Genomic DNA, 27231 nt, shown 5'->3' with positions numbered 1-27231 from the left:
GAGAACTTGCCAGTATATAATGTAGGAGAAAACGACGACGAATTGATAACCTGTAGAATTGGTGGAGTTGATGTGGTTATGCTAATAGATTCAGGATCTAAACATAATTTGATCGACGATACTACTTGGGAACTCATGAAGTTACGTGACGTAAGAATTATCAATGAACGATACGATAAGGCAAAACGGTTTTTGGCTCCATTGAAATTGGTCACGGCTTTTGATGCGGAATTAGTAATTAATGACGTCATCGAGAAAGGTCAACAGCCGTTATTTGGCAAAATAACCGCTCAGCAAATTGGAGTATTAAGAATTGGTTTACCCAGTATTCAACAAAGCAGCGTTAACCATATCGATGATAATCGTAAAGCGTTCCCAAAAATAAAAGGAATCAAGTTAGGACTACCCTTCGATAGGAGTGTTCATCTAATTATACAACCTCTGCACAGGTGTCCGATACCGCTTTTGGAAAAGGTGAAATTAAAGCTAGACGAGTTGTTGGATGCGGACATCATCGAAAGCGTAAAACATCCAACTTCTTGGATGTCTCCACTTGTGCCAATACTTAAGGGAAATGGAGAACTTCGACTATGTGTGGATATGAGAAGGACAAATTTAGCCATTCAGAGATTAAAACATCCTTTGCCCATCTTCGACGATTTACTCCCCAGATTTCGAAATGCCCGTTTTTTCACTACTTTAGACATTAAACAAGCATTTCATCAGGTGGAGCTGATAGAAGATTGTCGTGATATTACAACGTTTATTACGAACTGAGACCTCTTCCGTTACAAGAGATTATTATTTGGAGTCAATTGTGCACCTGAACTGTTCCAGAACTTGATGGAAAGCATTCTAGCGGAATGTGCCAATATCGTAGTTTTCATCGATGATATTGTGCTGTTCGGATCGACGGAAGCAGAACACGATGCAGCTGTTAAGAAAACATTAATCGTTATGAAGCAATACGACATACTATTAAACGATCATAAATGCAAATTTAAACAACAGGAAACTATTTTTGGAATGGGAAAATGTACTTTTGCATATAAAATATTTAAAATAATCCATAAAGAATTGTAAAACGATCCATAAAAAAGTTGTCAATGTTCCATAAAACAAAACTGAAAATCCATAAAAAAGTGCGAATGATCCATAAAAAAGGGTGATTTGATCCATAGATTATGTAAAATTGAACCATAAAATGGTCTCAAAAGAGCACTAAAATAGTAATAAAAGAGCAATTAAAATGAACCAATGCTCCATAAAAACATTGGAAATGTTCCATAAAATGATACATTTTGCGCCATAAATTAACTGACATTGATCCATAGAATATTAACAATGTACATTAAAACACGTCGATATGTTCCATAATATCGACAAAAATGTTCCACGGTATTACAAAATGGAGCAATAAAATGTCAGAAAAAGTGCCATAAATTTGATGAAAATGTTTGCTAAATCATTTTTCTTGGTCCATAGAAGATGTAAAAATGAACATTAGAAATGATTCATATATCGAACGAAATTATGGTTCATGGATATTTACAAAACGATCCATAAGAAAATAAAATGTAAAACGACCCATTAATATGTGCTTATGCATTAGAAAAAATAAATTTAATGAATTCATGCGAAATTTTATGGTAAACTTAAAAAATAAGTTGTGCTTAATAATTCTCATAACAGTGACAGTGTTTTAACAAGTGAGCTTATACTGGGAGCTAGTGTGATGCGGCTTGGCCGCATATCCGAGGCCAAGGATCCGAAGCGGCGCAAAGCCGCTGAGGATCCGTTGGACGAGGCATTGATTAACCCGTAGCTGGAATTGCAGGCAAACCTGTGGTCCTCTCGTTTGCCCGGTTTACTTAAACATAGGGGCTATAGCTAGTTAAAAGCCGACTGAGCGGCAGCGAAGTCGGACAGTGCCCAAGAAAGCGATGTGGCGTAGCCACATTAGTCAGTGTTCGTGTATAAAGTGTCCGTTTTCGCTTCAGATAGTTATTCAGATAGTATTTGCGACTCATGCCAGCCTGTATAGGTGGTCTAATAACACTCAGCGCTCTAATATCATAAATACCCTGACGTTTAAAGAGTTACCATAATGATTTCAGGTTAGCTAAGGTCAGTTAGCTGACTAGTTGGGTACGGAAGCTGAAGTTTAACTATAATGTATGCATTGTTTGCTGTAGTTTGACATTACAACCAAATGTAATAAACTTTATTATTAGTTCGAATAGCAAAAATTTCGCATGAATTCATTAAATTTAATTTTTCTGGTGCATAAGCACATATTAATGGATCGTTTAACATTTTATTTTCTTATGGATCGTTTTGTAAATATCCATGAACCATAATTTAACGTTCGATATATGAATCATTTCTAATGTTCATTTTTACATCTTCTATGGAGCAAGAAAAATTATTTAGCAAACATTTTCATCAAATTTATGGAACTTTTTCTGACATTTTATTGCTCCATTTTGTAATGCCGTGGAACACTTTTGTCGATATTATGGAACATATCGACGTGTTTTAATGTACATTGTTCATATTCTATGGATCAATGTCAGTTAATTTATGGCGCAAAATGTATCATTTGTAACCCGTCAGGGTAACAATTTAGCACTGGGTGGAAATATACCCTTTTTTGCGTATACGCTCCGTAGAGTGTATTATTTACGTAAAGTTATGCTCACCACTGTTCCATACGATCGTTCACTTTTTCTTGTAAATTTTGTTTGTTTTAGCTTTTGTGAACGATTTTGTTGGTCTAGATAGGTGTAGAAAATTTTGTCTCATATTTCTGTATAAATAACATAGGGGTTAGGTAGGCCACCGCTCTCCTCTTGCTGCAATAAGTGTGCTGGATATGCTGCACATAGCGATGACAGCTATGCGGCGGTACTGTTTTTTTGGTGCTGGTTTTGGTGTTTGTTTTGGGTCGAATGAGGAAGGCGGCCATCGAGTTTTTTAGAAAGTGGCGGACCACGAACAAGAACAGACGTCCAGAGTATTTTTCTTTCGGGACAGTTTTGCGCCACCGTAACTGTGGAGTTTAGTGCGCGCGTGTGACAGTAAAATCCCTGTCGAAAAGTGCCGGTTTGTGGTTTGGGCACAGTGCATAGTGTGGTGTCGGTTCGCCAAAAGGGGTTAGCTAATTACAAAGGAGTTCTTTCGCTACCCCGGCTAATTAACAAGGAACCGAACATCAACCGTTCTCGCTATAGAGGATAAGTCGAACGAGCCTAGCTCTCCTCTATAGCTAATAGCCAAGGAGAACGAAGCAGGGCGGACAAAGGTTCCCCCTGGGAAGTTTACTGCGGTAACTTCCGGGATCGTTTACGGCGAGTAGACGATCCGGCGATTCGTCGCCAACGTCGCTAGGGAGGTTCCAACAAAGGAGCCAAGCTCACCTCCCTAGCTAAACGCCAAGGACCGCTGCCGGAGCAGCCAGCGACCAAAGGAGAACGCGGCCGTTGTTGTCCTGGCCGGGCGGAGGAAACCGTCCGCCTTCCCGCCCGCAGCAGTGAGCCACCAGCAGCAGCAGTGAAGTGGAGAGTTTGAGGACAATAAAGTCGGTAAATTTAGTATTTTATTTTGTTTTGTTTACCCTTTTTTTGTTGTTACGAAAATCCGAAATTCTGTAGAGGCACCTAGGCCGCCCTGAAAAGAAGGGTACGCCGGGCAAACAAGAACCCGAGTAGTGGGCAAACCCCTACTTACATTTGGAGCACAGCGCAAAACACACTGAAAAAATATTTTCCTATTTTGGAAAATATTTTTTTCTTCCGGAGTGTGGGGTGCTTCTACTAAATCGAGGATTTTCGTAGAACAGTCGGTAAGGTTTCTTCCGCAATATTGTTCCGCGGTCGTGTTATTTATTTTTTTACATTTTTGGTCATAAATAGAAGCGACGCATGTTCGTTTAAATCAGTTGTTGCTAATATCCCATACGAGCAACATCGTCTCCGGGCGATGCAATAAGCGCTATCGATTTTCGGCAACGTTGGCATTTGCGCACACTCGCACCTAAGCGACTAAACCATATACCGTTAGTTTATAAATAGAGGTGACGCGTACACGTTTGAATCAGTTTTTGTTCTTATGTCGAACGGGTAAGATCGTGGCTGTAGCGTCTGGACGCTACACTAAGCGGTAGACGCTATGCATTTTCGGCAGCGGTGACCGTGTGCGGATTTTTCGGGTACCAGCACGGCGTCACAGAATGATTTGCAAAGTGGGTGGGTGGGGTGGTTTGGATTTAATTCAATACGGGAAAATGTACTTTTGCATATAAAATATTGAAAATAATCCATAAAGAATTGTAAAACGATCCATAAAGAAGTTGTCCATGTTCCATAAAACAAAACTGAAAATCCATAAAACAATGTGAATGATCCATAAAAAGGGGTGATTTGATCCATAGATTATGTAAAATTGAACCATAAAATGATCGCAAAAGAGCACTAAAATAGTAATAAAAGAGCAATTAAAATCAACCAATGCCCCATAAAAATATTGGAAATGTTTCATAAAATGATACATTTTGCGCCATAAATTAACTGACATTGATCCATAAAATATTAACAATGTACAATAAAACACGTCGATATGTTCCATAATATCGACAAAAATGTTCCACGGTATTACAAAATGGAGCAATAAAATGTCAGAAAAAGTTCCATAAATTTGATGAAAATGTTTGCTAAATAATTTTTCTTGGTCCATAGAAGATGTAAAAATGAACATTAGAAATGATTCATACGAACGTTAAATTATGGTTCATGAATATTTACAAAACGATCCATAGGAAAAGAAAATGTAAAACGATCCATTAATATGTGCTTATGCACTAGAAAAAATAAATTTAATGAATTCATGCGAAATTTTATGGTAAACTTAAAAAATAAGTTGTGCTTAATAATTCTCATAACAGTGACAGTGTTTTAACAAGTGAGCTTATACTGGGAGCTAGTGTGATGCGGCTTGGCCGCATATCCGAGGCCAAGGATCCGAAGCGGCGCAAAGCCGCTGAGGATCCGTTGGACGAGGCATTGATTAACCCGTAGCTGGAATTGCAAGCAAACCTGTGGTCCTCTCGTTTGCCCGGTTTACTTAAACGTAGGGGCTATAGCTAGTTAAAAGCCGACTGAGCGGCAGCGAAGTCGGACAGTGCACTAGAAAGCGATGTGGCGTAGCCACATTAGTCAGTGTTCGTGTATAAAGTGTCCATTTTCGCTTCAGATAGTTATTCAGATAGTATTTGCGACTCATGCCAGCCTGTATCAGTGGTCTAATAAGTCTCAGCGCTCTAATATCATAAATACCCTAACGTTTAAAGAGTTACCATAATGATTTCAGGTTAGCTAAGATCAGTTACCTGACTAGTGGGATACGGAAGCTTAAGTTTAACTATAATGTATGCATTGTTTGTTGTAGTTATATGCAGTGCATGTATGCATGGTTTGTTGTAGTTCGACATTACAACCAAATGTAATAAACTTTATTATTAGTTCGAATAGCAAAAATTTCGCATGAATTCATTAAATTTAATTTTTCTGGTGCATAAGCACATATTAATGGATCGTTTTACATTTTCTTTTCCTATGGGTCGTTTTGTAAATATCCATGAACCATAATTTAACGACCAAGAAAAATTATTTAGCAAACATTTTCATCAAATTTATGGAACTTTTCTGACAATTTATTGCTCCATTTTGTAATACTCTGGAACATTTTTGTCGATATTATGGAACATATCGATGTGTTTTATTGTACATTGTTAATATTCTATGGATCAATGTCAGTTAATTTATGGCGCAAAATGTATCATTTTATGAAACATTTCCAATATTTTTATGGGGCATTGGTTGAATTTAATTGCTCTTTTATTACTATTTTAGTGCTCTTTTGCGACCATTTTATGGTTCAATTTTACATAATCTATGGATCAAATCACCCCTTTTTATGGATCATTCACACTGTTTTATGGATTTTCGGCTTTGTTTTATGGAACATGGACAACTTTTTTAAGGATCGTTTTTCAATTTTTATGGATCTTTTTTTGTTGTTTTAGCGGCGCAAACTTAGGGCTGCCAATTCAATACGGCAGGATGCTACTTATGTGTTCTGCTTGAGAGTGTTGCACTTGAAAAAAATATATTTCTTGAGCGTTTTTTCAAAACGTCATATCTGCAATGAGTTACTCTCTTTGTTTACTTTCTCTTTCGATTTTTACGGCGTCACTATAACACTTTTCACTTATTTTACAGTACAGATCGAAAGACGGTGGTTTTAACTAGCATATTATGCAAAGAATTGAGGGATAAATGTTAAAGTGACCGAATTATTAACAGAAGAGAAAGTAAACAAAGAGAGTAACTCATTGCAGATATGACGTTTTGAAAAAACGCTCAAGATTTATTTTTATGCATGCGTGTGCGTTGTAACTTGTTAATCCATGTTTACGGCGCTTTGTAGCAGCGTACTAGGGTACTGCACAAAAATTTTAAAACAGGACTTACCGTCCCAGTAGCAGTTTAAGCGGGTGTTCTTTTTCGATTAAAATTCAAGCCATGTCTTAAGCGTTACTGGACTTAAAATTGTTTTCTCAGTTTATGCAGTCAGACTATCTGTCCTGCCCTATGTATTTAAAACACAGTTCTAATCGCGTTTTAATGTATACAACAAATAGAACGGTTGGGTATACCAATTTAAATTTTAAAATAAATCTGTTTTAAATTATGAAACAAACCGCTTTACTGCAGATATAATTATGTCAGTCCTTTTTCCACATAAAACACCTATGTAACATAAAACGCTGCAGAATTGGTTTAATAATACAATGTTTACACTACAGAGTTATAACACGTTATAATAATTAGCAACAAGATCACCAAGATAGCATAAAAACCCGTTTTAACTGGTAGTGCGAACGTTGTATAACAATGCAATTTATCAAATAATTTCATTTGTTCAACCACAAATCGATCAAGAAATACTTAACCTTAAGATTGTTTACGTAAGTTGGTTAGTACATTATTGAAAATTTAAATGGAAAATGAAATTTCATATTTCATGGGGAATCTGTATATTTCCGTTGGCGGGCGAGGGCTTCCTCATCACAGTTCTCAATATGGAACTTTTCTTTTGAATATATTTTCTGGACAGACCAGCCTATTTGTACTAGATGGATCAGCCAAATAATGCCAATCACCTAGTGAGATACTTGATTAATTGTAATAATAGATTACCGTTAAATGATCTTCAATAAATTATGTTTTAATGGGGAGTAGAGCTTCCATTTCCCGACGGTTTTCAGCTTCCCGGGATTCGGGAAATAAATAATAGATTTCCCGGGAAATCCCGGGATCCCGGGAATACAGAAGAAAAATAAAAAGGTGAATGATTTTCTTGAAAACAAAAGAATAAATCGAAAATTTTTCAAATCCGTTTGATTGCATGTATATCTGTCCTAAAGGCAGTTGTCAGAAAATGGCGATTTGGTAGCCTACACATCATTCAATCATTCGATAACTCGTCAATAAGTTTACGCAACATCAACTCCTTTTGATGATTTTTCTTGGCTATAGGCATAACCTAAATTTTGGTAATTACGATTACAATTGGGACTATACGCAGCTGCTGGAGTTACTGTCCAAAATTGGAATTCGTTGTTCTGATACGATGGAATGTAATCAATTTAATGCAAAGCACCTTCTTTAATAATCTTGAATGAAAAGATCGAGCTGCTTCAGGGCAGTGGGCAGTCATTTCCGATTAAATGTGAAAATGTGATATATGGAATCCATTTCCATCACAGTAAGATCAGCATCATTTCGAATTAATTGTGAATCAAAATCAAGTAGATAATGGACGAACTGTACAGCGATGGACGAATCCCACTATCGATTTCTTGTTACGGGTGAGTATCTGGATTGTTTGATCTTATCCCTTCAAAAATCCTTTCTGCATCCTTGAAAGCGACATTCAAAGAGTGTGGATGCGCATGATGTTGGACAGATACAGCGTTATGTATTGCTTTTCATACATTCAAAAATTTACAGATATTACACCTACGGTATAACAAATTAGACGAAATATGCATTCGATGAACTGACCAAATATTTCTGCAGACGTTCTAGAAACATTCTTTATTTTAAAAAGCGTTTGCGTTAAGCATGATATCACTTAAAACCATCCCAAGTTTTGTAACATACACTCATCGATTTTTTAAGAAAGTACCGCGCGTCACTAACGCTACAATCTGCATTCACTACTCACTCCAAATGTTTACGGTAAAAATATTTCCTACAGAATTTCTTTCGCAGAACCTATGTCTGTTGGAATAAATTAAAAATCTTTTTTCCCGGGATTCCCGAATCCCGGGAATGGGAAAACACAATTTCCCGGGAATCGGGAATCCCGGGAAATCCAAAAATCCCGGGATTCCCGGGAAATAATTTCCCGGGATGGAAGCTCTAATGGGGAGGGTATATAGCAAATTGTAACATATGAAAACAAGCGAGTGAGCAAGAACGTGAGTCGATATGTGTGATAGATAAAATTCATTTGCACGCTCTTGAAAAAAGCTTCATTTTTAATGTCACCGTGGTCGTGTCCTATACATAACCCTTTAATTTTTTTGTTCAACAAAAATACCTACCCCCTTAAGCAAGAATTGATTTCATAGGTACACGGAGCAAAAAGCATCTGAGAATTTCATAAGTCTCGGCATATGAACCAGCCTTCTGACGATGCTATTAAACGCTTTAGAATGAATTTATGAATTCATTTATCTTTATTCATGCACTCCATAGACGTACAAATATTGTATTTCATAAAACAGTCTTATGACTTCGCTCCAATATATGCGTTTAAGAATTTCATAAGTTTTTCTCATGAAACCCATATGAGATCTGTTATTGATTCTATAAAATTATATTTTGTTTTTCATAAACGTCACTTTTGTGAAAAGTTCATAATTGTTTCTTATGAATTCAGTACTGGCCTGTACGGCCAACCAGGAGCGAATAGTTTCAGGCCAGCACTTTTCGGTTACCGCTATTTGAAACAAAAGAAGTGAGATTTTTTGTCAAATTACAACAAAATTTTAAATAATTGTTTTTTATGTTATTCAATAAATTACTGTGAGCATTGAATCAGTTTACATGCTTATGATTTTTACAGAAGATATCCGATTATTTGAAATGAAATAAGTTGTCTGACGCGTATTTCATAATAATCAAAATAATTTGAGAAGTAACAATCATTACACACAGAAAGAAAATATTGGTAAAAGTAAGAGTGTTCCGCTCTTAGCAAAAAGTAACCAACGTCAACTATTAGGTTGAAAGTAAAACTTTCAAATAAAACAAGAATAATAATCAAAGTAAAAGTTTTCCTTTTAAGAAAATGAAGAATAGTACTCAAGACAAAAATTTTATTTTTAAACTAAGAGTATGCGCTGGTTGTTTTTGCTAAGAGTGAAAAACTCTTATTTTTACCAACATTTTTGTTCTGTGTGTAGCATTCAGTTGTCAAGTCCAGTTTCCCAGTTTTCTGAACCAAGTTTCCAAGGAAATATTGACGAAGCGTTGCTCATTATGTACAAATTTTAATATTTAATGAGAGTTTTCTCTTCACTTGGCGGTTCATTTGTCCCGAATTGAGTTCTACAAGATGACCACACGAATGAACTCATGATGAATGACGCTCATGTTTGACAATTCTCGGTGGTTTGTTTACTTTGTCAGTTTTTTTTTTCATTTCGTTTATTTGATAGGCACAAATGCGTTAGCTTGGCGGTGCCGAATTCTTTTGTTTTTACATTTTGAATATCTTAAAATTAGGAGGTTACAATGTTGAAATATTTTTTTTATAAAAGAGAAAAAATTTACAGCTATCTTAAGACTAGAAAAAAAAATTCTATATATAAGAGAGGGGGCAAAGGATACTTTGTCAGTTGCTTGAGTTCGAGTGAAACGTGTGCCCATCTGTTACATTCAAACTCACGTAACTCCCATGTAAACAAACCACCGAGAATTGTCAAAGGAAGTTCATTCGGCTCATTTTGTGGGGTTGGTCGGTTGGTGTAAAACTCAACATCCTCTCAAGGTTGATTTTTACTGTTGATATTTTGTCTACTAAAATGCTCGAAAAATGTCAGCCATGTTCTATTTTTTATATAAATGCACAATAATATCCATAAATAAAAAACTTATGGCATTCATTCAAACATTGTGATGAATTTCATAAGACTGTTCTATGGAAATCATTATTTCTACTATGTTTTCTGCTTATGTCAGCAATTTTCATAAATGGGCACCTAGGGCGTTCAGTCGGACATTTTCATAAATTTCATAAGACTGTCTTATGAAAATAATAAGAGATGGATTTGGAAAATTTCCCCTCCAAACCATAAGATAGACTTATAAAATCCATTTAAAACCCTTATATCTGAAAGTCATAAGATTTTTTTATGGAAATTCAATGTAAATTTTGCTCGGTGTAGGTGCGAAATAACGGGTAAAAATTTGACGAAGATCGCTGACCACGCCACAAAATATTCGATTGATTCTTTTTGTGTGGCATCGTCAGTTCGTCCTATATAACAGTTTTGCATTCGGGGACGGGACACTAGGGTGGGACAAAAATTAGATTCCTGCTTCGTTCGTGATTCGTTCTCGCTAATTTCATGCATCGAGCCAATGATTTTCGAATCCGGCGAATCACGCATCAAAACCAACACGAACATCAAAGGTTCTTTTCAGATCCACTTTAATTATCATAAAGAACAATTTGAATGTTTCTCATTCAAACGAGATTCCGTAGAATATTTGAATTAATAGGTCAATGTGTAGTCATGATGGTTTTGTCGCAGACATTGCCCACCAATATGTTTTCATCGTGCACTAAAAAACCTGCGCAATACTCATTTTAAAGATGTTTGTGTGTAGCATGCCTACTGTTTGACATTTTCTCTTCAGTTGTGAAAATTGCATCGAAGCAAGAAGAGCAACGGAGCAAAATTTCGCTGGCGCATCGCGGAAATCCGAACTATTCGCATGCCAATTTGGCGAAATCTTATAATGTTGCCAAATCACATTTCATTCGTTCGGAAAACGTTCAATCTCTCTGTCCGAAATGTCGTAATCAAGCTGGGAGTGTCGTCTACAACTGTGCACTGAGCCAGACTGTCGACTTTACAAGAAAGTAGTGACTTCAAATCGTGACGATAAGCAAAACAAGTCGGTCAGAGAAGTTGAAGTATGATTGCGCGGTACACAATGACGAAACCTACCTCAAGGCAGCCTTTAAATGGAATATGATACGTCGACTGAAAAAGGAAAGATGGCGAAGATTAACATTAACACATTACACACATTAAGCTATCAATGTTTGCTTAGATATATCTCGTATGGTAGGCCATCTGTTCCTGTGGCTTGAAGAGTGATATTTACATCATAATCGGAACCATCAACCAGGATATTTATGTGAAGGAGTGCCAGAAAAAACGTCTGTTGCCTTTCCTAAAGCAAAAAAATTGTTCCGTTCCATTTTGGCCGGATTTGGCATCTTGGCAATACGGAAAAAGCGATGGAGTAGTATATCGCGAACAACGTATAGGTGGTACCTAAGGATACTAACCCTTACACACTAGAGCTCCGCCCAATAGAAAACTATCCGGCAATCTTCAAGCGGAACCTCAAGAAGACGTGAAAGTTGTAGTTAAAGGTAAACTGGCATTTTGCGGATAGATAGAGATAGTGGCCAAGGAGGCTGTGCAAAACTTGATGGTAGGAATTAAACGAAAGGCCCGGCGATTCGTATTTATTAGAAACAAAGCTTGGGTGAATATGTTTGCTTTATTCCGTATGAATTGAACCGGCAAAAAAAATTGATTTGATTTTTTAATAAAATGTTTGAACGATTTACACATTCTTGTTTGACCTAAAGAAACTCGAATAACAAAGAGATGCCATATTCCGTTTGGAATTTCAATTCAGCTGTAGAAGCTTATTGCTGAATTCAAATTGCAAACAGAACATGTCGTCTCTTTGTTTTTCTAGTCTCTTTAAGATGACCAATCTTTAATCGTAACACCTATTATCAATAAATCAGTCAATTTTCTTAAAACGTAGATTGTTACCTGCAACTTTGCTGATTTTCGTTGAAAGCAGACGGTCTGAATGGGTACTCCGTAGTATTTGGGGTGTTGACTGGCAAGTATTCTGTAAAAACAAATAATAAATCACGCTTAGTAAGTTTTGATAGTGGAATATTATGTGTGTGCTTTTCAAAAAGAGCTGCGACGATTATTTTTCGTCGCTGCAAAATTCGGAGCGTTTTTCGGCGCGCAGTTCTTCGTAATGCATTTAAGAAATTCTACCAATATCCGTTCGAGAATCCGACCGACCATCTTCGATTCCGATGAAATTTTAAACGTTGCACCGGTAAGGAAGACTTTAAATTTTCCACAGTTAATCGGATTCGAATCGGTCAGATCATAGAGGTTTTTGTATGCAGCATTACCCGAGCAAACGAAAAGCCCATAATGCCCCATGGTCCAAAATCACCCCCACTGCATAGTGTTTGAAACGGATTTAACCCATGAAATTACTATCACCATGGTCCGGAAGAGCCAATTTAAAAACCATGTTCTGGTGTAATTATGGGCTTTTTAGACCATTTTATGGTGTCTTGATGGTTGTAAAATTTGGCGCGGACCATGTTTGAACCCATGAGAATTTCTCGGGTAGGCTGTTCCAAAAAATCGATGTTCAAAAAGTCATGGTGCTCAACCTTAGAATGAAAGATATTAGGTATATTTGAAGCCCTTCACTTCTAGATGTTCCGCAAATGCGATTTATAAAAACCTGTTTTAATCCACCTAGAGGTGCAATTGTGCCTTTCTCATTTCTCCAAACTATGATTTAATAGCTGGTTCGTACAATATAACATTATGGAAATGTCTTTCATTATTATTACACTTGGTAAGAATATATAAGAGCACCTTTTTGCATTCATCGCGGTATCGGTTTGAATCGGTGTTTTCTATGTGATCGCACTCCACAACCCGTAACTCCGGAGCCGGAAGTCGGATGGAGATGGAACTTAAAATCAGTTTCCAAGGACGCAACACCTTTTATTTGAGACTAAATTGACCAAATCGGTCTAGCCATTTTCGAGAAACCAATATAACCGTTATTCTGAATTTGGATGCTTCCGGATCCGTCGATGATGGCCAGTGTGGCCAAAGAGACTTTGAATGACTGTTGGTGACCTAGATCTACAAATTCAACAGTTGTGTTTACATTTTGGAAAAAATTTCACCTTCTTACATTCATCGCAGAATTCGTTAGAATCGGGATTTGCTGCGTGATCGTACGTATCACCCTGTAATTCAGGAACCAGAACTCGGATTCACACAAAATTCAACATCAGCTGATGGACAATTCTTTTAAAATCAAGTTTGTCAAAATCGGTTCAGAAAATTCCGAGAAACCGATGTGGACAAATCAACAAATTTTGTTTTGTAACCATACTGTGCAACTCGTAATCCGGAACAAGATGTCGGTTGAAAATGAAATTCAATACCAACCTATGGGAATATTATACCTTTCATTTTAATCTTAGTTTGTAAAAATCGGTTCAGTTATCTCCGAGAAACCGATATGGACATTTTGTTAATAAATCCGCACATACACACACATACATACATACATACATTCATACATACATACATACATACATACATACATACATACACACATACATACATACACACATACATACATACACACAGGGGGCAGCAGGGACAGGAAGGACAGGAGTCTAGGGGCCTAACGAACCCCCCCCCCCCCCACAGCCCTACTGCGAGTTGGGGAGTTTTGCTAGGATATGGTGGGGCTAAGATTGGACTCTTCTAAACCTCTAAAAAAAGCCATGACTCCGAAAGCAGCTCCGACGAAGCGAGTCTGTGCCGCTTCTGCTAAGATCCTAAGATTCCAATAATCTAAGATCTGGGCAATAAAAGCACTATAGCCCAACCGGAGTGCCAACCGGCCCATCAGGATCGACGCCAGTAACATCTTGATTATGGTATACTGGCCATGGCGAACGGCAACGGACAGGACACGGATGACGAAAAGGATGGCGACTTCGGGCTGACAGGCGTGCTGTTCTACTCCCTGAGTAAGGAAGGATGACACCAACTTGAAATGGCGAGTGGGCTAACAGCATGGCTGCCTCCGTTCCAACAAAACCCTGGCAGGTCTCCGGGTACGTTCGAAACTCGCCATCATTTGGTTGGTGGTACTAGGTTCGGTTGAAGCATTCCCGATTTACGCCGATCCGGCTCTGAACACTACTCCCCATGAGGGATGGTGTCAACCCTTGCATGACCTCACTGTTGCTTTTCGGCAGCATAGATAATCATGGGATCGCGAGAGGCGACTATGTGCAGCGAGTGGAGATAGCGGCCCGGAGTTGGGACCCAATAAAATAAAATGGAGAAACAACAAGCAATCGATATAACTGGAGCAGGCACGGCAAATCCGTTTGCCAGAGGTGGGTTGGTGAGGTCACCACCACCAATAGTAGCTGAAGTCACCCAGCAAGAGCAGGAGGAGGGGAAGCCGAAGCAACAGCAACAGCAGCAACAAAAACAGCCGGAGCAGAGCGGAATGAGCTACACCCCACAGACGCCAAAGGTAGTGGTTGCGAGGCACTTGGTGGAGGAGCTCCACAAGTTCGTGGACATGAGAAACAATGTCCACAAAGACATTAAGGAGATGGTCATCAAAATCCGGAAGGCGCTACTGTCTGCCGTGAAAGAGTACGATACGGCAACGCAGAGGGCATATTCAGCTGAGTGAGTATCCGCGTCGGCTAAGGCCACTATCCTCCTAGCCCCTCCGAAACAGGGTAAGGAGAGGCAGATTGGAGTGGAGAACACGCCAGTTCCCATTACTCCAAAGAGGACAAGATCCTCGCCAGGAGACGAAAGACCAGGCGGGTCAAAGAGGTAGACGCTCGAGGATGCTGTTGCTGCCGAAGAAAAGGACGCCACCTTACAGGGTGAAAGCTGGAGCACCGTTGTAGGTCGGAAGGAGAAACGCGGGAAGCAGCAAAAAAAGAAGGAGGAGCGAAAAGGGGAGCAGAAGAGGAAATCAGAACCCTCGGCTCGTCAGAAGGCGCCTAAGGGAGAAGCCGTGCTCGTCAAAGCAAATGACGAGACTACGTACGCAGCACTGCTCAAAAAGGTCAGAGAGGACCCGGAGCTGAAAGATTTGGGGGAAAACGTGTTAAGAGTCAGGCGTACCCAAAAAAATGAGATGCTCCTCGAGCTTAAGAAGAATACTACGACTAGTAGCTCTGCCTTGCAGGAGACTATAACTAGATCAATGGGCGGAAAGGCAGAAGTTAAAGCCTTAAGCCCGGAGATGGTAATCGTGTGCAAAGACCTCGACGAAATAACGACGGAAGACGAGCTGAGAGGTGCTATGAAGCAGCAGTGCAAACTGGGCGAGGTGCACATGACGATCCGGTTATGGAAGGGATACGGAGGAACGCAGATAGCGATGATACGTTTACCGGTAACCGCTGCAGACAAGGCACTTGAGGTAGGTAAGGTTACAGTTGGATGGTCGAGATGCCTACTAAGAGCCGCCCCACGAGTAAACAAACAAGCAGAGAAATGCTTCAAATGTTTAGGCTTTGGACATTTAGCAGGGGCCTGCAAAGGCCCGGACAGATCCGGGATGTGCTGGAAATGCGGAGAGACGGGCCATCTTGCGAGAGACTGCACGCAGAGGCCGAAGTGCTTGCTTTGCACCCCAGCGGAAGGAAACGACCATCAGACGGGCGGCTTTAAATGCCCAGCGTACAAGAAGGCGACTGCAGACCAACGGTGATGGAGATGACCCAGAGAAACCTGAATCACTGTGATACCGCACAGCAACTGTTGTGGCAGTCTACGACAGAAACTATGTGCGATGTCGCTTTGATCGCAGAGCCTTATCAAGTCCCCCCTAATAACGGTAACTGGGTGGCGGATAGATCAGGAACCGCTGCGATACAAGTAATGGGAAGATTCCCTATCCAAGAAGTGGTAGAACGTTCCTACGAGGGTTTCGTGATAGCCAAAATCAACGGCATCTTCGTATGTAGCTGTTACGCTTCCGCAAGGTGGACAGTAGAGCAGTTCAGCCTAATGCTGGAGCAGTTAACCGAGCAGTTGATCGATCGGAAGCCGGTAGTCATTGGTGGTGACTTCAACGGCTGGGCTGTGGAATGGGGCAGTAGAGTAACCAACACAAGAGGGTGTATCCTGCAGGAAGTTCTAGCGAAGTTAGACGTACGATTGTGCAATGAAGGCTCTGTTAGTACATTTCGGAGAGACGGGAGGGAGTCTATCATAGACGTCACATTCTGTAGTCCCTCATTGACGGCGAACATGGATTGGAGAGTATGCGAAACGTATACGCATAGTGACCACCAGGAGATTCGCTACCGTATCGGTCAACGGAACCCCGCGGCAGTACAGAGAAGGGTGACCGGCGAACGAAAGTGGAAGACGAAAGCCTTCAACAAAGACCTCTTTGTTGAGGCACTTCGGCCGAACGGCGGGACCGAGAACGTGGATGCGGCTGACCTAACAAGAAGGATTGTTGCGGCTTGTGACGCCACAATGCCGCGAAAACTGGAACCACGCAACAAACGGCGTCCAGCTTACTGGTGGAACGAGACGCTTAGTACGTTACGCGCTGCTTGTCTCAAAGTCAGAAGGCGGGCCCAAAGAGCAAGGTCGGAACCAGATAGAGAAGAGCATAAGGCATCGTTTCGGGAAGCTAGGGCCGCTTTAAAACGGGAGATCAGACTTAGCAAGTCAGAGTGCCACAAGGAGCTATGCCGAGAAGTAGACGCCAATCCCTGGGGTGACGCATACCGAGTCGTGATGGCGAAAATGAAGGGTCCGACGACGCCAGCCGAAATGTGTCCGAGCAAGCTGAAGATAATCGTCGAGGGTCTTTTCCCGAAGCACGATCCAACTATATGGCCACCGTCACCGCACGGCGAGGAAGAAGGAGCAAACACGGATCGGCAAGTGACTAACGACGAGCTAGCAGAAGCATCGAAGCGCCTAAAACCAAAGAAAGCCCCTGGTCCGGATGGAATACCAAACGTGGTACTGAAAGCTGCGATCCTGGCATATCCGGACATGTTCAGGATAGTGATGCAGAAGTGCCTAAATGAAGGCAACTTCCCCGAAATGTGGAAGGTCCAGAAGCTGGTGTTGCTGCCGAAGCCAGGGAAACCACCTGGCGACCCGACCTCGTACAGACCCATATGCCTGCTGGATACACTCGGAAAACTCCTGGAAAGGATCATTTTTAACAGGTTGACGAAATTCACGGAAGGTGAGCGCGGACTGTCCAAGATGCAGTTTGGTTTCCGCAAAGGAGCATCGATAGTGGATGCAATTCGGATAGTGCTCGGGAGTGCCGAGAAGTCATCTAAACAGAAGCGAAGAGGAGATCGATACTGCGCTGTGGTCACGATAGATGTGAAGAACGCGTTCAACAGTGCCAGCTGGGAAGCCATCGCTGCAGCGCTGCATAGAATGAGGGGTCCCGACTATCTGTGCCAGATCCTGAAGAGTTACTTTCAGAGCAGAGTGCTACTGTACGAGACGAGCGAAGGACAGAAGTCATTGCGTGTCACAGCGGGCGTTCCTCAGGGCTCTATTCTCGGTCCAACCCTTTGGAACGGGATGTACGATGGGGTCTTAACGCTGCAGCTGCCTAGGAAAGTGTAAATCGTAGGTTTCGCGGACGACGTGTCACTAACGGTGATGGGGGAGACACTTGAAGAAGTGGAGGTGTCGGTGACGGAGACAATAGACGCGATCGAGAGCTGGATGAACGGGGTCAAGCTGCAAATAGCTCACCACAAGACGGAGGTGTTGTTGGTCAGTAACTGCAGATCGGTCCAACGGATTCAGATCGACGTCGGAGGGCACGTGATTGCATCGAAACGTGCATTGAAGCAATTGGGAGTTATAATCGACGACCGGTTGAGCTTCAACAACCACGTTGATTACGCCTGTGAAAAGTCGGCGAAGGCAACGAACGCAATAGCGAGAATCATGCCAAACGTCGGCGGTCCGAGAAGCAGCACGAGACGTCTGCTATCTACTGTTTCGTCATCGATACTCCGATATGGGGTTCCTGCCTGGAGTGCTGCGCTGAAAACCAAGCGGAACCGTGAAAAGCTAAACAGGACATTCCGACTGATGGCCGTACGAGTCGCGAGTGCCTACAGAACAATATCGTCGGAGGCAGTATGCGTTATCGCCGGGATGATCCCCATCTGCATTACCCTGGCGGAGGACGTGGAATGCTATCAGCGGAGAAATGCACGTGCTAGGAGACAGGTTCGAGCGGACTCGTTGGCTAAATGGCAACAGGAGTGGGACAACGCGGAGAAAGGAAGGTGGACCCACCGACTCATCCCAAATGTATCGGCCTGGGTACATAGGAAGCATGGAGAGGTGAACTTCCATTTGACGCAGTTTTTGTCCGGGCAAGGATGCTTCCGGAAGTACTTGCATCGGTTTGGACATGCTTCGTCACCCCTTTGCACGGGTTGTGCGACAGTGCAGGAGACACCGGAACACGTGGTCTTCGAATGCCCTAGATTCGAAGAAGTTCGTAGGGGTATACCTGGTATGACAGTGGACAATATCGTCGAAGAGATGTGCCGTGACGAACAAACCTGGGACGCTGTCAACAGAGTGGTCTCGAGCATACTCTCCGAGTTGCAGAGGAAGTGGCGTAGAGACCAACAAGAAACCGCAAGTCGGGTTTCGAGAGAAATTCCGCCGCCGGGGAACTCTCCAACTGTGTAGACTAGATCCACCGTCGGGGACCAGTTGAGTAGTGCGTGATGTAGCACCGAGTTGGGTCGTCGGGGCGCCTGGGAACCGGACGTCAAGCTTCACCGGAATCGCTGAACCGACCTCGACATCCTTCCGGGTAGCTCGTGAGTAGGCTATATCCACCGCCGGGGATTGGACCGAGTAGACCGCGTCGCAGAGCTAGCAGTGGGTCGTTGGGGCGCTGGTGAACCGGAAGTTACGCTCCAACCGGAATCGCCGGATAGACCTCAGCACCTACTGTATGGCCCGTTGAGTAGGCTAGATCCACCGCCGGGGACTAGATCGAGTAGATCGGGACGACGCGAAGAGCTAAATGGCCCACAAAAACGAACATCGGAATCAGGAGAAATCTACCGCTCGGTTGCAGGAGAATGGGCTAGATCCATTGCTGGGGACTAGACTGAGTAGCTCACGAACAAGTGAGGGCGCGAGCTGAACGGCTCACCGGGAAAGTAGAGCGAAACGGAACGAGAGGAGGAGCCAAAGGGCTCATGAAATTGTGGTGCTAAAACAAAAGAAGAATCGGTACCGGGGGCCTCCTTCGCGGGGGAACTCTCCGTCGGCGTAAGCTAGATCCACCGCCGGGGACTAGACTGAGTAGACCGCGACGAAATACCACCAGTCGCAGGTCGTCGGGGCATCAGCGAACCGGACGCTCTGCTCCACCGGAATCGCCGAATTGACCTCGACATCTGGTTGGTTGGCTCGGTTTCGGGAGAACTTCTCTCGCCGGGAAATTCTCCGTCGGAGTAGGCTAGGTCCATCGTCGGGGACTAGACCGAGTAGTTCGCGAACAAGTCTGGTGCTCAAAGAGTAAACGGCGTTGAATGGTGCGAGAAGGGAGTTGCGGTGCTAACCGGCACAAGCGAGCCGAAGGGCTCGGTGAATTAGACAGTCAGAAGTTTGCCGCTCAGACTGTACCCGTAGGGGAGGAGTACTAAGCCTCGACTCACAGTCAGCTTTCCGACTGCTATGCAGAGCTTGCCAGTCTGTGTGGATGGTAGAGAATTGCTGGTGTGTAGAGGAGTGGAGCTGTAACCCTACGGAAGAAACGAACTAGTAAGTAGTTGAATTAGAGTGTGTGCTATGCACATAAAAACCCCTCCCCGAAGTAATGCCGTAAGGTAGTACCGGGGAGGAATCAGGTTCTGGGCAAGAGCAGTGGTTTTTAGCGGGTCGGGTGATGGCAGCCCAAACCCGTTCCCTGAGACAATGGGGTTTTTGTACATTTTTCCTCACTCAGGGTTTTTCTGAAATTTTTTTTACTGCTCTCTAAAAAAACATACATACCTACAGATATTTGGCGATCTTGGCGAACTGAGTCGAATGTTATATGAGACTCGGCCCTCCGGGCCTCGGTTAGAAAGTCGGTTTTTGAAGCAATTGCATAACCTTTCTATATGAGAAAGGCAAAAGAATAATATTTAATTAGCTTAATCAGCATGAGTTCAATGCTATCTTCATGTGATTATATTTTGAAATGTTAGTGGAATGGGTTTGAAAGTGGAGGGAATGGGGGTTAGTAGAGTGGGAGTGGAGGGTGCGTCAGAAATCCTTCATCTTATTTTGGTATACGGTGTGGATGAAGGAAATGCGGGCGTGAGGGTGGTCCAAGGGGACGGTAGTGATGAAGGAGGGAGATGTAAGGGAAAGGGGGAGGGGCGGCGATGCAATACTCAGCTGCATATTTTGCCTTCCATTTGAGACTTAGTTTAAGAAAATCGGTTCAGTCATCACCGAAGAACCGATGTGACTTTAATTGTAGAATATGCCCGGAATTCCGGACTTCCAGAATCGTCGATAGTGGACAATATATTCAAAGAATGTTTGATTGGCAATCAGTTATCTAGATCTGCGATTAGAAGTAATTTGGTGACCATTTCAATAGTTTTTAGCCTCTGAGGTATTACGATTGTACCGATTTATATAGGAAATTCCAGTGTATCCTTACTAACACCCCTGTAACTCCAGAAGCAAGAGTCAGAACCGAATGAAATTCAGCAGCAGTCAATGGCATTACTGTATCTTTCATTTGAAATCAAGTTTGTAAAAATCGGTAGAGAATTCGTTGGGGAATGGGTGTGATATTAGCTTAGGAACTTGGCGGGTTCCCCGGGGGCGTCATGAACCGTCATAGGTGGCCAATGTGGTCAAAGCTGCTTTAATTGATCATTAGTGATCTAGACCCGCAAACTAGAGTAATGTTACATTTAATATGTTTTACATCATTTGAACATCATGGAGTTTATATGGGAATTTGCTGTGTGATCGCACTCTTCAACCCGTAACTCCGGAACCGGAAGTCGGATCAACTAAAAATTCAATAGCAGCTTATGGGAGCGTTATACCTTTCAGATGAAACTAAGTTTGCGAAAATCGGTTCAGTCATCTCTGAGAAAATTTTGTGAGTTTAAATGACACACACACATACACACACACATACATACACACACACAGACACAACTCCGCCAGCGAATGACGGATCCCAATAGTAGCATGTCTGTAATAACATACGTACATGGAACTATTGAGAACCAGAGCTACAGGTCCAAAGCCCTGGTAAAGGAGGATGGTTGTGATGATCCGGGCCGAGATCACCACGTGATGCAAGGTAGGGCATAACCCCAATTCCAAGGCGTGAAGCGACCCGTGCCGAGGGATGAGTGATCGAGGGGGTGAAAAAGATGCTCGATCGTTAACGGAGCCTGTGGGGTACCTGGGCAACCCCCACAGTAAGCGTCCCTTACCACGCTAATGCGGAGCTCTGGCGTGGCGGACATATATTTCTCGCGCTACTCGTGGGACTATACATGGAGATAAACAAAAGTAAAAACAAACAGACGGAGGTGCCAAACCCCTTCGCAAGAGGTGGTTTGGCGAGGTCTCCCCCCCGTGGGGAGAGTAGTGGAGCGATGAGTGCTGCATCCGAAAGCACCAGTGACCCCCCAGCGGCGGTAGGCAATAACCCTACCAATGCATCGGAGGGGCCAATATCTGCGATGCGCAAAGTAGCGAAGCAACTCGATTCTATAATCGACTTCGCTAGCGGAAAGCAGAATATAGCCAAGGAGTTGAAGTTGAGCCTCCTGGAGCTCCGGAAAGCTGTTCGTGTCGCAAGACAGGAACAGCAGGCATATGTTGAGAGGGTGGAATGTCGGGAGAGGCCCGACAGAGAAACCCAGACAGTGGCCTCCAATAGGGAGGAAAGAGAGAAGGTCGATAGAGGTTCACAGACAGTGGCCTTTACCTTCTACGGAGCAGCCACGTCGATCGGAGCGGCGACCGAGTTCCCCTCGAAGGGAAAAGGAAAGGGCAATCGCAAGACGGCATCGAATGCGAAGCGCCCTAGGAAGTCGCCAGGCGAGGGTGCCAAAACCGACACCACTCGGCGTGCAACCGTCAAGGTCAAACGCCGCCTGGGTGAGGTAAGCGAGGGCGAGAGTGACCTCGCTGTGGAGAGCGATGGTACCAGCAACCCGGCACGACCGGGGCAGGGGGGCTCAAACCCCCGGACGCTGGTCACCAAGAAAAAGCCGGCACCGAAACCGGAGGTACCGCAGCCTGCGAGGAAGGCCAAGGACAGAGGCGAGGCCTTGTGGTTAAAAACCGACAAGGACAAATACGCCGATGTCCTTAAATCGATGAAGGCGGCCGAAAGCCTTTCGGCCCTTGGGCAGGATGTGCGTAGCGTAAGACGCACCAACACGGGAGAGATGCTCCTGGTGTTGAAGCGAGGCGCACAATCAAGTGCAGTATATAAGGCCTTGGCCCAAGAGGTCCTTGGTGAGGGCGCCCAAATCAGGTCGCTAGGTGCGGAAACAACTCTCCAGTGCAAGCACTTGGACGAGTTCACGACCGCAGAAGACGTCGTCGCAGCCGTCAAGGAGCACTGCGGCGTCACAATCGAGCGGGCCTCTGTGCGATTGAGAGACGGACCCTCTGGCACCCAAGTAGCCTACCTCAGGCTACTGAATGCGGATGCCAAAAAGGTAACCGAGAAAGGGAAGCTGAAGATCGGCTGGTCGGTATGCCCTATTAGTATACCCCAGCCGCCTTCAGTGGACAGGTGCTATCGGTGCCTAGAATCCGGTCATAAAGCATACGAATGCAAAGGCATAGATAGGAGCAAGCTATGTCGTCGCTGCGGCGAGGAGGGGCATAAAGAGCGGGGGTGCACTAAGGCATATAAGTGCCTTATCTGCACCGCTAAGAAGCAAGCCCATAAACATGCTATGGGCGGACCTTCGTGTCCCTTCGGCGAGTTAAATAAGAAGAAGCCGTGAGAGTCACACAGCTAAATCTTAACCATTGTGCAGCAGCCCAACAGCTGCTGTGGCAGTCGGTCTCGGAGTCGAGAACAGATGTCGCCCTCTTATCAGACCCGTACAGCATCCCTGCCGGCAACTGCAATTGGGTGTCGGACGGGTCTGGAATGGTGGCAATCTGTACAACGGGAAGGTTCCCGGTTCAAGAGGTAATACACCCCTCCGCCGAGGGTGTGGCGATTGCCAAGATCAATGGTGTGTTCTATTGCAGCTGCTACGCCCCACCAAGGTGGCCAATAGAACAGTTCTACCAGATGATCGACAGGCTCTCGTCGGACCTCGTGGGCCGGAAACCGGTAGTAATAGCGGGAGACTTTAACGCTTGGGCAGTGGAGTGGGGCAGCCGCTGTACAAATAGCAGGGGTCAAGCGCTAATGGAAGCGTTTGCGAAACTCGATACTGTGCTAGCTAATGATGGCTCCGCTAGTACATTCCGTAGAAACGGAGTGGAGGCGTGGATTGATTTGACCTTTGCCAGCCCGAGTCTGGCTCCAGGCATGGAATGGAGGGTAGATGAAGGCTACACCCATAGCGATCATTTAGCAATCCGCTTTAGGATCAACTATGGTGTGCAGCATCCGAAGGCGGGAGATCCCTGTCAGGTACGCGGGTGGAAGTCCAATCACTTCGACAGCGAAGCTTTCACCGCGGCCCTGGGACTGGAGGCCAACACCGACAGTCTAAGAGGAAATGCGCTGGTAGCTGTTCTATCACGCGCGTTCGACGCCACTATGCCAAGAAAAACACTGCCAAGAAACGGTAGATGCCCGGTATACTGGTGGAGTGCCGAGATTGCAGCTCTACGGTCAGCCTGCCTCAGAGCTAGACGTAGGATGCAAAGAGCTCGCACCGAGGATGCAAGAGAGAACCGCCGTGAAGTGTTTCGAGCTGCGAAATTAGCCCTTAACAAGGCTATTAAAAGCAGCAAGAGAGCGTGTTTCGACAACCTGTGTGAGAGTGCAAACGCGAATCCGTGGGGTGACGCCTACCGGATTGTGATGGCCAAGACCAAAGGGGGCTCCTCACCCCCAGAACGGTCTCCGGACCGGTTGGCAACGATTATCGAAGTACTCTTCCCGTCTCGAGCCACAAGCCCCTGGCCACCTGCACTACGAGACAGTGCGGGCACGGTCGAAATAGTGGCTCCAGTGACGAATGAAAACTACTCGCAGTGGCTAAATCCCTAGCAATGAACAAAGCTCCAGGGCCGGATGGAGTTCCAAACAACGCTCTCAAGGCAGCGATCATAGCGAACCCGAACATGTTCAGGCTAGCTATGCAGAGATGCCTTGACGAGTGCCGTTTCCCCGATAGATGGAAAAGGCAGAAACTGATGCTGTTGCCGAAGCCCGGGAAGCCGCCAGGCGACCCATCGGCGTACAGACCAATCTGTCTGATAGACACGACTGGCAAACTGCTTGAGAGGATCATCCTCAACAGGCTCACCCCGTACGCGGAAGGTACGGACGGTCTGTCAAGCAACCAGTTTGGCTTTCGGAAGGGTAAGTCCACAGTGGACGCTCTCAACTCAGTGATAAATACTGCCGAGATAGCGATCCAACGGAAAAGGCGAGGTATTCGATACTGTGCGTTAGTGACACTTGACGTGAAGAACGCATTGAACAGCGCAAGCTGGGATGCCATCGCGCTCTCGTTACACCGGCTTAGCCTACCGGTGGGTCTGTACCGGATCCTGGAAAGTTACTTCCAAAACCGCGTACTGATATATGAGACCGATGCCGGTCAGAAAAGGGTTCCGATTACCGCCGGAGTCCCGCAGGGCTCCATCCTAGGCCCGGTGCTATGGAACCTCATGTATGACGGGGTTCTGAGACTGAAGTTCCCTCCTGGGGTCAAGATCGTCGGCTTTGCCGACGAAGTAACCTTGGAGGTCTACGGAGAGTCAATTCCTGAGGTAGAACTAACCGCAGAACACGCGATTAGCACGGTGGAGGAATGGATGAGCGCGAGAGGCCTGGAGCTCGCTCATCATAAGACGGAGGTAGTTATCGTCAACAACCGCAAGTCGGCACAACATGCAGTTATCCATGTGGGAGAAGTCGCGATCACTTCACAGCGAAGTCTGAAGTCTCTCGGAGTCATTATAGACGACAAGCTGACCTTCGGCAGCCATGTCGACTATACGTGCAAGAGAGCGTCGACTGCTGTTGCGGCACTATCGAGAATGATGTCCAACAGCTCAAAGGTGTGCGCCAGTAGACGTAGGTTACTGGCAGGCGTTGCCGTATCTATCCTCAGGTACGGCGGCCCGTCATGGTCAAGAGCACTGAGGGTAACCAGTTACCTACAGAAACTGGAGAGCACCTACCGCGTGATGTGCCTCAGAGTGATATCTGCCTACCGCACGGTATCACACGATGCATCCTGCGTGATAGAAGGCATGATGCCAGTCGGGCTGGTCATTCGGGAAGATGAGGAGTGCTTTGAGCTACGTGGAAATAGGGGAGCCCGCGAGCGCACCAGGGTGACCTCGGTCGCCAGATGGCAGCGTGAGTGGGACAACTCCTCGAAAGGTAGGTGGACTCACCGGCTGATACCTAGCATATCGAGCTGGGTGGGAAGACCCCATGGGGAAGTTCACTTCCACCTGACACAATTCCTGTCAGGCCATGGCTGTTTCCGTCAGTACCTCCACAGGTTCGGGCACGCGGAGGTCCCAGTCTGCCCGGACTGCCCAGGTGTAGTTGAAACTGCCGAACACATACTGTTCGTATGTCATCGGTTCGACGTCGAAAGAAGAGCAATGCTTGACGTCTGTGGCTGGGACACAACCCCGGATACCCTTATTCAGCGGATGTGTCAAACGGTGGAGAAGTGGAACGCAGTCTCGGCTGCTACCATCCAGATTGCCAGTAGGCTACAGGTAATCTGGCGAACCGAGCAACAGACGGCGGGCACGGCTAACTAGTGATTGGTTAGCTGGAGCGAAAAAGGCCAAGCGCAAAATAAGAGAGTGAATGGTCTGTTCATGCAGAGGCAGGTTGGCGCAGCGAATGGCAACCGCGTAAGGGGTAAACCCAGCCACCCCGAAGCAAGACAGAAGAGTGAGTGTATAGGCGTATAAGTGGACTGCCTCATACCAAGACGGGAGGGTCGTAGCGTAGTATGTTGGAACTAAGCTATCGATGCCTCATGGCGTGGCAGAGGAGTGAAAGGGTGAGCATCCAAGTCAGTCTCACACGGCATATTAAGGGTGAGCATAAAAGTCAGCCTCACAGGTTGGTAGAGGCTAGCACAAAAGTCAGCCTAGCAAGGAGTGAAAAAGGTGAGCACACAAGTCAGCCTCGCATGGTATGTCAGAAGTGGGGCCTAAGAAAAATGTCCCACATGGGATGCCAGGGGGAGTGACAAAGGTACAATAGAGTGGCACGATTGAGAGTGAATCAGGTGATAGGGTGAGCACCCAAGTCAGCCTCACATGGTATGGGTAGGGCGAGCACAAAAGTAAGCCTAGCAAGGAATGAGTAAGGTGAGCACACAAGTCAGCCTCGCAAGGAACGTAAAAGGTGAGCACAAAAGTCAGCCTCATGTGGGAGTGTTTGAGAGTGAATCAAAGTGTGATTGAGAGAGCACCCAAGTAAGCCTCATACAGGATGTATGATCGCGTGAGTGAGAGTGAATGAGTACATTCAGTACAGCCATCCCCCCAGAAGTAATACCGAGAGGTAGTTCCTGGGAGGAATGATGGCGGAGCCCAATGGAGTTTAGTCGGTATTAATGGCTGGTCACCATTCGAGTCCGACACGCCCCCAGTGCACCCAGTGTGGTAGATTGGACCCTACCGTTAGCACGTGTACTGGGCTAGGACATAAAGGTCTTCTCCATTGTAAAAAAAAAACACACACACACATACAGACGACGGGCACGGCTAACTAGTGATTGGTTAGCTGGAGCGAAAAAGGCCAAGCGCAAAAAAGGGAGTGAATGGTCTGTTCA

General features: G+C 44.6%; 1 protein-coding gene across 1 annotated transcript in view; it reads right to left on the bottom strand.

The window, feature by feature from the left end:
- The window catches only part of LOC131694307 (teneurin-a), a 1511233-nt gene that overhangs the window by 1214327 nt on the left and 269675 nt on the right, over nucleotides 1–27231 (bottom strand). The window contains exon 5 of the mRNA XM_058982937.1: nucleotides 12158–12239. Coding sequence (XP_058838920.1) covers nucleotides 12158–12239 — 82 coding nt within the window. The remainder of the gene's footprint in view (nucleotides 1–12157; nucleotides 12240–27231) is intronic.

This window comes from Topomyia yanbarensis, chromosome 1, assembly GCF_030247195.1.
Source record: "Topomyia yanbarensis strain Yona2022 chromosome 1, ASM3024719v1, whole genome shotgun sequence".
In the NCBI taxonomy this organism is placed as follows: domain Eukaryota; kingdom Metazoa; phylum Arthropoda; class Insecta; order Diptera; family Culicidae; genus Topomyia; species Topomyia yanbarensis.
This window is presented reverse-complemented; position numbering and strand designations above follow the sequence as displayed.